This window comes from Sinohyriopsis cumingii, chromosome 2 (assembly GCF_028554795.1).
Source record: "Sinohyriopsis cumingii isolate HCF-2022 chromosome 2, ASM2855479v2, whole genome shotgun sequence".
In the NCBI taxonomy this organism is placed as follows: domain Eukaryota; kingdom Metazoa; phylum Mollusca; class Bivalvia; order Unionida; family Unionidae; genus Sinohyriopsis; species Sinohyriopsis cumingii.
The window spans coordinates 6068651-6083205 of NC_142962.1; the positions used below are offsets into that span (position 1 = coordinate 6068651).

General features: G+C 31.2%; 1 protein-coding gene across 1 annotated transcript in view; it reads right to left on the reverse strand.

The window, feature by feature from the left end:
* Positions 1 to 2270: 2270 nt before the first annotated feature.
* LOC149804283 (uncharacterized) overlaps positions 2271 to 14555 on the reverse strand; it is an 82489-nt gene continuing 70204 nt past the window's right edge. The window contains exon 10 of the mRNA XM_089938398.1: positions 2271 to 14534. Coding sequence (XP_089794524.1) covers positions 14416 to 14534 — 119 coding nt within the window. The 3' untranslated portion in view covers positions 2271 to 14415. The remainder of the gene's footprint in view (positions 14535 to 14555) is intronic.

Below are 14555 nucleotides of genomic sequence, written 5' to 3' on the forward strand. Positions count from 1 at the left end.
GAAAAGTCACAATATAAACTGTAATTACTATAAATTAATCCACAATTTACAGACATGTGTAGCTCTTTTGTACAAATTTAAAGCGTGTGGTGCGTTTAATTTTTCAAACCTTTTTATTTTCATTCAAATTAGCGTGCATTGATTAACTTAATAAAAGTGACTTTAATTATAGTTAACTGTTTACATCTTTTTTTTAAATTTATTGCAGACATCAATGAATAACCATGTGATTAGTGCGAATGACCAAAAGCAGTGTGCTAATTATTGTTTCTAAAACAAATCGGATTTTTTTGCAAATTTCTAGTGTGCAGTAAATGTGATTTCTTTTCAATCAGATTAGCGTGCATTCATTAACTTAATAAATGTGACTTTAATTTTAATTAACTGTTGACATTTTTTTCGGCGACTTAGAGATGTGTTGGTATCTTCTTTAATTGTAGACGTCAATGAATAATCGCGTGATTAGTGGAAATTAATATTAGTGCTAATTATTATTTTCAATATGCATGAATTGGGGGCAAATTGTCCCTTGACTGGAGTTGAAGTGTCTTAGGGTCGAAATGTCTAGGGAATTTTCTTGGGGTCGAAATGTCTTGCTCCCATGTGGTATTGCTACTTATTTATAAATGTTGATAAATATTCACGTTACTGCACCCGAACACTCTTCGTCGAAATGAAATGAGTTATTTCCCTTGGCAAATCTTTGATCTCGCTACTTTTTCTGTTAAATAAACAATCGCTAAATATTCACACTTTTTGTTTCTCTGTTTGTTTGTGTTGTTGTTGAAATTTAAAGTAGGTAAATGATTGAGTCTTGATGTGCTTTTTGAGAATCTTGGGGTGTCCTGGGGTGTATTGAGGTGTCTTGGGGTGTCCTGGGGTGTCTTGGGATGTTTAGTGAGACCCTTGATGATATTGATGGGTCAATTAACAATTTAGTTGTTTACAATGACGTAATGTTGGATAAACAATCAAATCCTGCCAGAATATTTTCCAGAGGTAGACACAAAAACACAGATGTAATTTATGTAACCCAGCGATATACACAAATTCCTAAAGTGATCAGAGATAACTGTAATATTCTTACTGTCTTTAATGGAGTTGATACTCACACGTTACGAAATATTCATCAGACCTGGTGTAGCGGCGATATGGACATAAATAAATTTAAAAATTTCTTTAGTCGTGCTAAAATAACCCCACACGGATTTATAACAATAAACTTACACGATCCTAGAACACGGTATCGAGTTGGTCTTGATAAAAAAAAATTTAACTGAGCAGCAGGTAGGGCGACGACAACGAATTGGTTCATTTTTTGTAATCGAAGCGCCATTAATGGGTTTTTCAACCAGAAACCACATTTGGACTAACTCAGGAGGACCTCCCAAGGAGGTTTATCTCCAAGGGTTCCTCTTGAAACGTAGTCAACGTTATTTCCGGTTGGAACCCTTTTTTTTGGAGGGTTTATTTTGACATTTGGAACCTTCTAAATTTTGTTGGATTCGCCCTCCCTGCTGCTAAATAAGACACAGTTGAATGTGTGCTAAAGACAACCACTTTTAATAGATGACCTGTGTTGATAGACTTTCATACTGTGGATGTTCAAAACCTGTTGAAGGACCGCCTGCCTTCAGAAATACAAATTTATGTTCTCTTAATACAGGCTGCATTGTACATGTATTAGGGTAAATCATCAGATCAAAGGTAACATATCCTCAGAAATATGGTAGACCTCTGAGTCCAGTTGGTTAAAATGTAGGTCTACCTGAATTGTATCCTTCATCTTGCTACAAATTTCCAAGCTCTATTATGAGAGAACTCAATAATAACCTAATAACTCAATATATGAAAACTAATATTGGAATATCTTGGTAATACATCACAGCAGTTAACTTGCAATATCTTTTTATTCCTAAAATACATATGACAGTCCAGAAGGATTTTATTCCCCATCAAAATGAAAGGCTAAAAGTGAAGAAAAAAGACAAATCAGTCACCTCTCTTAAAAGCCCAATAGAAGTTTCTAACTGGTTTAATGCTAGTGGGGAATTTACCAGTAAAATTTTAACCCTTACAAATGCTCTCCATTATATGCTCTAAAGTAAAGTTTGCTAATTGGTAGAATAATCAACACAGGCCCCAATCTGTTGGTGCTTCATGGGACAGCAGATTAGGGTCTATTTTTGGGGAGTTGGAAATGAATTAAACATGAGTGTATATGGTATTTCTTATGTATAAGTGTGATAAAGAATAACAAGAAAACATGATAGGCATTACACCATTTATTCTCTAGGTAAATAAAATCTCACATGAATGAAGCGAGAATGTTGACAATGGAGCATGGAAATGAAGTCTATACTAAAATTGTTTGATAATTATTGAATACTCAAAGACAGGCTTAGTTTGGACGGTCATAGATACTTTTGATTGAAAAGACAGACATTATGTCAAAAAGGTTTATAAACTGAAAATCTTTACAAAAAGTGAAGAGTGCAAAATAACTAGACAAGCTGCCTGTTATATGTAAATATTTATATATATGTATCAAAGAATAAATTTGTAGATAAGAGAGACAATTGCATGAAACATTAGATCAGGAAGCAGTAAAAAGACTTAGTTTTAAGGTGGGGAAGTGGTACAGCTGATGCATCTATACTTAATCTCTTGAGGCATTTTAAGGATCTTTCTAAATTTATATAATATTTTTTTAACTTTTAATAACTCAAGATTTATGTTGGCAGCAGTAACTCTTGTGCAAAGGAAACATACAAAATAGTGAACCAGTCTATCAGAAAATTTTTGCATTACTAAGACTGAAATAATTAAATTTATATGTATCTGTGAAATTTTCAACCAATTTTTTAAAAATTATCTTTGAGTGAAAATGTTTTACATTTTTATAAATGTCACAAAAACAAAAACAAACAATTAAAAAATATATTCTCACAAATAGTGTATTTACCTTTGTATAAAACCCACCAGACTTTAAAAGGCATCAATCCAGGTCAGCAATCCCATAATGCACCTAAAGATCAGGATCATTGCCATCTACTTACACTTTCGAAAAAACAATTAGCATGGGACTTGATTTGTTATCAAGGAAGATGATTGTTTTTCACAAGAAAGATTTTATGTTTTTAATAAGTGCAATGCATCAGACATCTACATGAGTTAATCAGGTAGATTTCTAGACACAAGGATCTCTCCCAATCAGGATTCTCCCCTGTTATAGTGGGCATCATCATAGTAACACAATGATGTTACAAAATAGGACAAAAATATGTTGACGTCATAAGCGTACTGTCATAAATCCTTTTCTTTAAGCCCAGTTGGACCACAATTTAATGATTCACTCATGGCAATATGTAACTCATTTACCATTACCATGAATACACATTGTGGCAAATTTAGCTGTCCCACTATGTTTATATTGTTTTGCTTGCGAGATTCATTATCTGAATTAATTTTAGATAATTTATTTTATCCTTTATACGCAGATAAATGATGAGGTATAAAGACAAAAATTTCATTTCAGGAGATAAATTTCATCATTTGTGTTATTTCACATTAATTATGTTAATTAATGTTTTGCTGGTCACTGAATTTCATAAGGTACGAATCCTTTGGTCTGTATTACTTCATTTGCATAATCTGTTCCCTTAATAAATTTCTCTTAATAAATTACAGTTATACATCTTCCTATAAGGCTGAGTAACCATGGTTTAACTATATAGCAGTCATTCTGTTATAAACGGGAATATTTTGTATTGTTGCTGTTATTATTTATTTCAGTCTGAAACATTTCCAATTTATAACTTTGAGTTTACTAGACAATTAAATAATCCAGTAGGCAAATAAAGCCAGTAGACCATAAATAATTTATATTTGTTTGTTTGGCATCTATTGGCACAGCTAACCTGGGTTGATCTGATCAGGATCTTAACCATGAGCTGTTTCCATTGATGGGAAAATACAAACAATATGTATATATCTTCACCTGCTGGTGAAGACCGTCAAAAGGATTTCAAACCATATATCAAAACAATGTGTAAAGAAGCACAGCAGATGTAAATATACAATTTTAGCTCAAATAATATCAGCAAATTAATTTTATCATTCATATCATACATTACTAATTATAAACTGAAGAATGACAATTTTATACTGTAAATCATAATTGCTTAGTGTTATTAGCAAATGCAACAAAATTTGCAACTTTCAATTAATACTAATAAATCATTGACTTAAACATGATGAATCACATCATAGTCCTTCCTGTGAAAACTTTTTAGGCAAATTCAGTTTCCTCACTGTATTTTTTAAATTTGTACACTCCTGAAAACTGTATGATTTACAGTAGTTATTAATTGTAAATCTTTCTGTACTTTATGTACTCGTGTACATGTAAGGTCCAACTGCAAATTGCATAGACCCTTATCAGCCATCATATAATGCTTCAGGAGATCTGGGTCAATGTTAGGAGTAATCAGTATAATAAACAATATAGACCCTGACTAGAAGGTGCATAATGCAACAGCAGATCAGGGTCTATATTCTCTGCAGATGGATTTTACTTACAAGTGAGTATATAATGTATTTGATGACACAAAATATGAAAAACAATACCAAGATACCATCCTTTGTTAATTTATTTGGTATACATAACACCATGAAAATTAAATCAATTCATTATAAACAGGAAACTTTCATGTAATGAGCCTGTCACACGACAGTGAACAAAGAGGTTTTGTAACACAGATTTGTATAAATATTTTTTAAACTTTAATTGTAAAAATAAAAATAAATTAGGCACAAAAATACTGTATTAAGAAAAGCGACAGGACATTTAAGTTTACTTCAAAATGAATTCGATGTAAGCAGTAGATGTGGACGGAATGTCTATGCAAAGTTTGGATGGAATGTCAGTGAAAGATAGCTTACATAAAATAATTACACGAACAATGATCAGCATGTTTGTTACAAATTGAAAAACAGTCTCTCTGCAAATATCAATTTTTAAGATACTATTTTTGTTTGACAGAAAAAAGACCATTTTATGTAAATAAATGTGTATCAAGATTCATAGTAAATGCAAAATTATGCCAAATATGATTTACTTTCTAAAAAAATGCTGCAATCTATTTTCAATGTTGATGAGAGAAATAACAAGAAGTTTTTCACGTGGAAAGATAATTCCAATAATAGTAACTACAGTAATGTACAAAATTATGTTGTCAGGACTATACTGAGATATATGAAAACAAACATAATAAAACAGAATGAATTTTGCATTTATGAATGAATTTTTTTTAAGGTTTTTTTTTGGCAACACCGGTACATTTCAGCTCTCTGAAAGAGTGTAACCACAATGGAAAATAGAAAATTGGTTGCGTTCTATGTATTCAATTCTTGATATGATTAGCATTCTGAAAATTAGAACTCATTACAAATGTGAATAAACAACAAGTATAAAAGTAACAGTTATCACAGAGTAAACACAAAGCATGGCACAAAGAAAGTAGATCAAAGTGTCAGTTTTTAAATATCTGTAATTTTGGTAACAATGATTTTTTTTCTTCTAATCTTTACAGAGTATTGACCGCACGGACACAATGAAAGCTTTTCTGCCTACTTTTGGTAGCACAGTGATTCCCTTCAATTCTTAATAAAACTTCAAAGTAACTGACACAGAGCTTATATGCATAAGGTGAAAACCACATAGGTGACTTGATCACTTGCCCCTGTCCAACCATAAGACACAACCAGTAAAAATCTGGTTATCTAATTATCACACCTAGCTGATTACTGTCCTCATCTGTGGGTCACAGGAATTTGTGTTATGCAAGAGTTGATTTAGACATCCCACCCCTGGCTATGGGATAAATTAAAAGTAACAATTACTGTTGTTTTAAAATTCCATGTTTAGGTTGATGCCCATGAGTACAATGGTAGACAAAACCTAACTGGAAAATGACCAGAAAATATTGATCTTATTGAGGTGAATCATTGCAAAGTATGTTGACAATGATACTGCCATTATTCTGAGCCATTTTGGTTAATCTGATCATTGAAGACTGGTTGACACTGTTTCAGAAACAAAAAGGGCAAAAGCATAATTTTGTATGACCCTCAAATGTTATCACTTTTTTCTACATAGACCAAAACAACAATAGAAGAAAAGAAGTTTTATAAGTGATGAGTCTATTTCATGGTTTCAACATCAGTGATAATAGCCTTTCAAAGATCTGACAAAAACCTCTGGAAAACAGTGACAACAGCCTTTCAAAGATCTGACAAATACCTCTGGAAAACAGTGACAACAGCCTTTCAAAGATCTGACAAAAACCTCTGGAAAACAGTGACAACAGCCTTTCAAAGATCTGACAAATACCTTTGGAAAACAGTGGAAAGCAATATCATTAATATCCTTTTATAGTAAACCTCATTTTATCTGAAACTTATTTATCCAAATGATTAATTTATCTGATTGATAATTTGGTATAAACCAGACTCATTACAACTGAGATTTGAGAACCAATACAATTCCATGTTCTGTTGATCTTTTGTTTGACCAATCAGATTACAACTTTCAGTTGTATGAAAGTGAAAATGTCCTTTGGAATATAGACTTACTGATTATATTTCTCTCAAAATAGAAATTAAACACCTTGCTAAAAATAAGTGGGCCAGGAATTCCAAAAAGCCAGCAGAACATGAACTTCTATATGTGCAAGTCAGATCCCCATTATAACACAGATCCCCATTATAACACAGATCTCATTTTTAAATCAGATTGTGGTATAAACAAAACTCCTTAATCCAAACTTCTGTTTATTAGAATGTTTTTCATACAATAATGGTGTTTTGATAAACATTGTTTTGCTCTGTGCCACATAAAATATCAAGAAGTTGATTTAAATGTCATGTTTTCTCTTTTAAAATGCATCTAAAAAGACAATTAAAAGCTCCAGCTCCTATACGTTACCAAAGTTCTTTTAATTCAAATTCAGAATGATTGCAATGTTGTCAGTTGAAAATCTTACAAAATTATTCCAGTAAAAGCATGATCATCTAAATTATTATTGAAAACCTGACCAAAGTGTTCTGTATCAAAAATACCTATAAAACAATTTCCACTTATGTTACTTTCAGCTCTTTATATGGCATTGAAACTGCAACTAGAATATAATATCTTATTCTGGTTATTTTGATATTATTGTTTCTGAGCATTTTTGTACAAAACATGTACTATTAATTTTACATGTCATCTGTCTCCAACTCCAAACTTTGCTCTCAGTTTCCACTGAACATCAATGAAAATGTTTTGATACAAAATTTAATTAAAATAATCTGTTTATCACTCCATCTGAGCAAACTGTATGGAAAAGAACTTTCTGAGAGGAACATCCTCAACATCTTCCAAACTGTGGATACCTTTCCAGCCTTGTAGACAGTATTGTTCCCCACAGATGTCTTCAGGGAATGACAAGTTTGCCACATGAGTTAATTGTTTAAATTATATTTTGTACATGTATTTACACATTCTGATAGGTTTAATTTAAAGGTCACATGACATGTCTTTGTTCTGACTGGTCAGTTTATAGTCACCTGACATACTCAAAATCGTTACATATATAATTTAATTGGCTGGATGATTTGATAAATTACACGATAGCTAACAAATCAACCATGTAAAATAAGGTCAAATGGTATTCATTTATCAAAGAAATTTTTTTTAAATCTATCACACCCTTTCACAGAATTTTCAAGTCACCTTCCTTGTAAATCAGACTTCTGGTTATAAAGATTATATTTTTCACAAATATTTACACTTATGTAAGTTACTTGTAAGTAAGAAAAGTTTCTAAGTGTAAGCGGTTAGCAATATCTGTTTCATTAGGCATGCAGTAGAATACAATTTCACACTTTGAAAAAGACTTCATGCTTTCAAAAGGTTTGTAATGATAAGAAATTAAAACAGTCCAGAAATAACTGGCAGTTACAAATATCAAACTTAAATCTGACAATCAGAGACTTATCTTTAAACTTTCCATTGATCATTAGTGGAGTTCACAAAAACAATTATAATGAGAGAGATCAACATTCAAAATTGTAACAAAATTTTAATAAAAGTTAATTTTCCACATAAATGTGTTGCATGCAGAAAATGGATAGAAATGCACTGCATCATGTATTTCCCCTTCCTCTTCCTTGAACCTTGGTAAGCCTCAGCTTTAAACATGTATGAATTAAAGGGAAATATCAGATGGGTAATTACTTAGATCATTTCCACAATGAAATCAAATTCAAGTCCCTTATAACATGATTTCATCACCACTCCATAGTTAAAGAATGGCTCTGAGAGATGTTTCTATTTATCAAGGTATATGAAATGAGTCCCCAGTATTCATATTATCCTTGATTTACTGACATCTATCAGACCTTTCTTTCAAGACTTGGTTTGTATAATTTATTCAGATATATTTAGTATTTTATAATGTTAGTATATGTAACTGGCAATTAAAAGAAACATGTTCAAAACCATGAAACAAAGAAATATGTCAACATTCATCTAGCTCTTGTCCACCAGTTTCCCAACCCAAGTGCTCATCCTCAAAAAGGGAGAGCTCACTCACTAGACAGACAGAATTTAACACTCAGTTTTATACACAAACCCACTGGATTTCTGTTGTGAAATGCATGGTATATTCATTACATTGTAACTATAAATTGACACCTGTATAGCAAACAGAGAGGAAGCGGCCTATTCCTTGATCCCCATATATATATATATATATATATATATATATATATATATATATATATATATATATATATATATATAAGGAGACTGAGAGTCCGTGTGTTACTGTGATATTGAATCTGCTGTCAATTAATGCCACATACTAATGGGGGTCTATCACAGCTGATTAACAAAGTCAGTCAAAAGCGCCCTTGAAAAGTGAACTTTCTACAAAGCAGTCATGTTCATTTACTGACTTGTTTTCACTTTATGGACCTTGTTCTCAAAACATAAGGCAGTGAACCAATAAAAGGTGATCACCTGTCGTAAGATATAATTTTTCTTAAGGTCCTATATCCCACAAAAACCTACTTTAGTGGTCAAGATACCAATATGAACCTTGACCACTTATCAACCCACCGAGCTGACCCAGACTGCTTATTCTTGTTGGTATTTATCTCTGATTGCCACACTAAAGGCCTAAGTTCAAATCCCAAATACTTTATACACATATATGTACCACTTGAAAAAAATGGTTCTGACACACTAAGCTGCTTGACTTCATATACCATACCAAGCTACCTGATAATTCATTAATATCTTGTACACTTTGTTATTTTTGTACCCTATCATTAAATGTACTTGCTATATATGTGTATCACAATATAAATATATCTTCTGAATATGAAAGTTGCTATGGCATATTAAACAAATGCTTGTACATCTCTAATGTATTATTATTTGAAATCTTTGATGTATAACTTGTCCACCTGCATGAAGATATCATTGTGGAAAAGATCTCAAGGTCATAAATAGATTTCTATCCAAATCTTAACACTGACAAAAATATCTTTTGTAACATATTTACAAGTCATTTCCAATAAAATAATTAGTACATTTGATTTCTGAAATGTCCATTGTAACATAATTAGTACATTTGATTTCTGACATGTCCATTGTTGCCTCATTAGAATAGAAAAGCAAGAACTATAATAAATTCAATACATATAATTAGCTTCAGAGGTCACATGACACTTTCAGTGGCATGGACTTACTTTTGCACAGAATTTATTAGCTAACTTTAAAGCACTACTAATTGTCCATAAGAAAACAGCTGACATTTGTGATTTTTTTTCATTTATCATGACATTTCATTTTCAAATAACTGAAAAATAATAAAGCTGATAAAAACTTGCAAAATTTAACTCTTTGGACACATGTAAGTACAAGAGAAAATTCTGAATTAGTCACAAAACAAAGACATAAAAGTAATGCTAGATAAATACAATGGTCAAATGCAAAATGGATGGATTGCATGACTCACCTAAACAATTTTGCGGTACAGTCACATACACTAGAACTTCATTTATCCGCAATGTGGTCATCCAGATTATTGGTTTATTCTAATTACGTTAATCTTAATCAGGAACTTTGAAAGAATAAAAGTTTGCTGAATTTAGCAAGGAAATTATTCTTGTTTAACACTTTTTCAACAAAAATTATATTGTATGTTATTAATGATCATTTATTTGCAAAAAAGTTTTGTTACTAACATCTGGTATCAACTGTATGCATGAAAATGTTTTGTTGCTAACATCCAGTGTCAGCTGTATTCATGAAAATGTTTTGTTACTAACATCCGGTACCAGCTGTATTCATGAAAATGTTTTGTTACTAACATCCGGTATCAGCTGTATTCATGAAAATGTTTTGTTACTAACATCCAGTGTCAGCTGTATTCATGAAAATGTTTTGTTACTAACATCTGGTATCAGCTGTATTCATGAAAATGTTTTGTTACTAACATCCGGTATCAGCTGTATTCATGAAAATGTTTTGTTATTAACATCCGGTATCAGCTGTATTCATGAAAATGTTTTGTTACTAACATCCAGCTGTATTCATGAAAATGTTTTGTTACTAACATCCAGTATCAACTACATTCATGAAAATGTTTTGTTACTAACATCCGGTATCAGCTGTATTCATGAAAATGTTTTGTTACTAACATCCGGTATTAGCTGTATTCATGAAAATGTTTTGTTACTAACATCCAGCTGTATTCATGAAAATGTTTTGTTACTAACATCCAGTATCAACTACATTCATGAAAATGTTTTGTTACTAACATCCGGTATCAGCTGTATTCATGAAAATGTTTTGTTACTAACATCCGGTATCAGCTGTATTCATGAAAATGTTTTGTTACTAACATCCAGCTGTATTCATGAAAATGTTTTGTTACTAACATCCAGTATCAACTACATTCATGAAAATGTTTTGTTACTAACATCCGGTATCAATTGTATACATGAAAATATTTTGTTACTAACATCCGGTATCAATTGTATACATGAAAATGTTATTCACTAACATCTTGTATTAAATGGATTCATGAAAATGTTATATTAGTAAATTCCTGCAACAACTGTGTTCATGAAAATATTAATGAAGCTAAACTATCATGGTTTATAATGTATCACTCAAGCATGGTGATTTGGTACAACCATGAACCTATTCATCCAAAATCTGTCTGCAAATAGAGTTTGGATAAAGGAAGTTCAAATGTACTTGCTTCTGAGATGGCATCATAATGAAAAAAATGGATTGGCATAAATTTACCACTACATTCTGATTCGCTGAATCAGGGTTGGATTGTGATGGTCAGTAACTAGCATACATGTAGGTGTAAGTCCTAAATTGATATTCATGACCGTTGACATTTTGACACCATATGGTGACTTTCCTATTCAATATAAAATTTAAAAGGACCATTTTTAAAAAATGCTGCACAAGTACAGTGAACTCCATTTGTAATGAAACTCAAAGTGACAAAAATAAGATATTGCATATCACATTGCAAGATCCTTTCTGGTTTGATACATTTTACCTCAAGCATGTTGAAATTTAATACATTTTACCTCAAGCATGTTGAAATTTAATACATTTTACCTCAAGCATGTTGAAATTTGATACATTTTACCTCAAGCATGTAAATTTGATACATTTTACCTCAAGCATGTTGAAATTTGATACATTTTACCTCAAGCATGCTGTAATTTGATACATTTTACCTCAAGCATGTTGAAATTTAATACATTTTACCTCAAGCATGTTGAAATTTGATACATTTTACCTCAAGCATGTAAATTTGATACATTTTACCTCAAGCATGTTGAAATTTGATACATTTTACCTCAAGCATGCTGTAATTTGATACATTTTACCTCAAGCATGTTGAAATTTGAGGATAAATACATGATTTTGGGTCCCTTTGGCTTATTAGTATCTAGAACTCACTACTTCTCATGTGCTAAAAGCTCCTCATGTAGATACCATCTCACATTTCTAAGTTGAGTATGTATGTATGTATGTATGTATGTATGTATGTATGTATGTATGTATACATGTATCTTTGTATGTATGTATTTATGTATGGTATTTAATGATATATACTACACCACTAGTGCTATGGGATTATGCGAAGCATTTTTACAAAATGACAAGCACCTATAAATCTCCAGAACAATTATCAACAAATAATACATTCATAAAAATAACAGGAAATTCAGATTCCATGATATTGAGATCTAATCTCCCTCATTTTATCAAATAAAAAATGAGCGAAAAATGTCAAATTTTAAAGAATTAATGACTTCTGAAGTTTTTCAATTATAGAGCATTCAAATTAACTACTCCATGTATAGATGTAACATGGCAAATTACTGGCTAAAAATAAGTAGTATTTACCAATCAAACTGCACCTTTCTTAAAATAGTGTGCAAGATTTTATTAGGTGGTACTGTAATCTAAAAAAGATTCCAGTGTAATTATTTTGTTTTGGCTCAAGAAATTAAAACAAATTCTAGTAAAATATTTTAAACATAAGCTAATTTTGACAGTAAATTGTTGAAAAGTTTATACAACTTGGACCAATTTTGAAAACATCTGACATAACAGTGTTAAGCATAAAAACAGTTATAGATAATTAATATAAGCCTACAAAAAAAATCACAAAAAGAATGCCTACTATATTTAGTTATGTCTTTTATGCAAATACAGTCATTCCTTTTACTATGAGAATCCTCAGGGTATTGCTGTCCCTCCTATAATACTGGCATGATCATGGATCCAATTATATAGGGCAATTTTTGTTTCTGAAATTATTACTGAATTGATATCACCAAATTAGAGATCTTAGCTGCATATAATCCATTATCATAATATGGGTATTGAATAAAACATAATGATTATTACCCATTATCATAATATGGGTATTGAATAAAACATACCGATTATTACCCATTTCAGTTGACGTTCTTTAGTAAAAAGTGACCTTGTCTGTAACACAGCACACCTTTACTGCTTCTGTGGTCTGCATTATAGTAAGGGAACCCCGTATTAATGTTCAAACTCCTAGCTCTCATGGTCCAAATAAAACGGACAGATGTTTTCATGATTTAATAACAGATATCATAGCAAAGCTCTACAAAATATTTAACACATAAAACATATATTCTTTGCTTCTCCCAAAAAAGTGGAAAACAGCGTCGGTAATTGCACAAAAATATGTATGTATAAACAATAGCAAACAAGATAAAAATACTTATTCTGTCAAAAATATGTTTCATACTTTTTCTAGGATTTAAAATGATTTTGAAGAACATAGAATGATTTAATCATACTGTACTTTGATCACACAAAGCGAAAAATAATTTACAAAAATGTGGGCAGTTTAGGGCAATAAATCTCTAAGAGATTGTTACAAATGTGATACTTACATATCCAAAGAAGTTTTTAAAAGATGAATTTTACTTCAAAAAAGTAAAATTTACTGAAATATTCATAAAATGCATAAACATATTCAATCACTTTTTTTATTGATTTCTTTACTGACAGATTTTAATCTACCCATGGGTTGCTACATCTCAGATTATTCTATGGTACAGTGCTTTCTACAAAAATCGATTTTTAAACCTTTTACTGAGACAAAGACTTAATACATTTTTATACTAAATTGACCATTCAAAAACAAAGAAATTAGAACAATTATTTTATCAGCATCAAACATGGGGAGGTAATTCCAGGCTTGTAAAATCTCTGAATATTCATGGCTCCTATTATTTTAGCTCAACAGCAAAATTTGTCTTTGGAAATACAGATTAAAATATACATAAAAAAGATGAACTTTCAACATAAATTACCTCCCTTTCATAATGGTGATACTCTTAGTGCAATATACAAATTCCCTCCATTTTACAAGCTCTATTTCATTTTGTAATATTATATTGCTTACTGCAAATGTATTTTCTGTCTGTTCTCAAAAATGCTGCAGTCAGATTTGGTACACTTATGATTTCAAATGGTTGAGTTTTTGTTGTTAAACATCAAATTCAAACAAAAATTTGAATTTTATCAAAATGAGGACGACTGCACATTAAAAATGTGTGCCCAAAATGGCCTGTTCAATTGTTAGGCTGCTCATTAAACATTTTCTTCCAAATCTTTCCTAGATTATGTGGAACTAAACATTTGGAGCACTTTTTTGGATGACACATTGGCTAGATTTTCTGATGCCTCAGTTTCCAAACTATGATATCTTGTGAATCTCTTAAAAGAATAGTCTGACAACTTGATATCACTTATAGTTGCTATGATGTGAAAGATGTTCAGTTGCTGTTGAGTTTCATCAGCTTCATGATCTCACCATGCCAGCAGCTGAGGTGACGTACTTCAGGAACCACACTGAAAATCTGCTGGATTCTACTGCTGGCATCAAGTCCTCTAGCTGAAACATATAAAACAACAA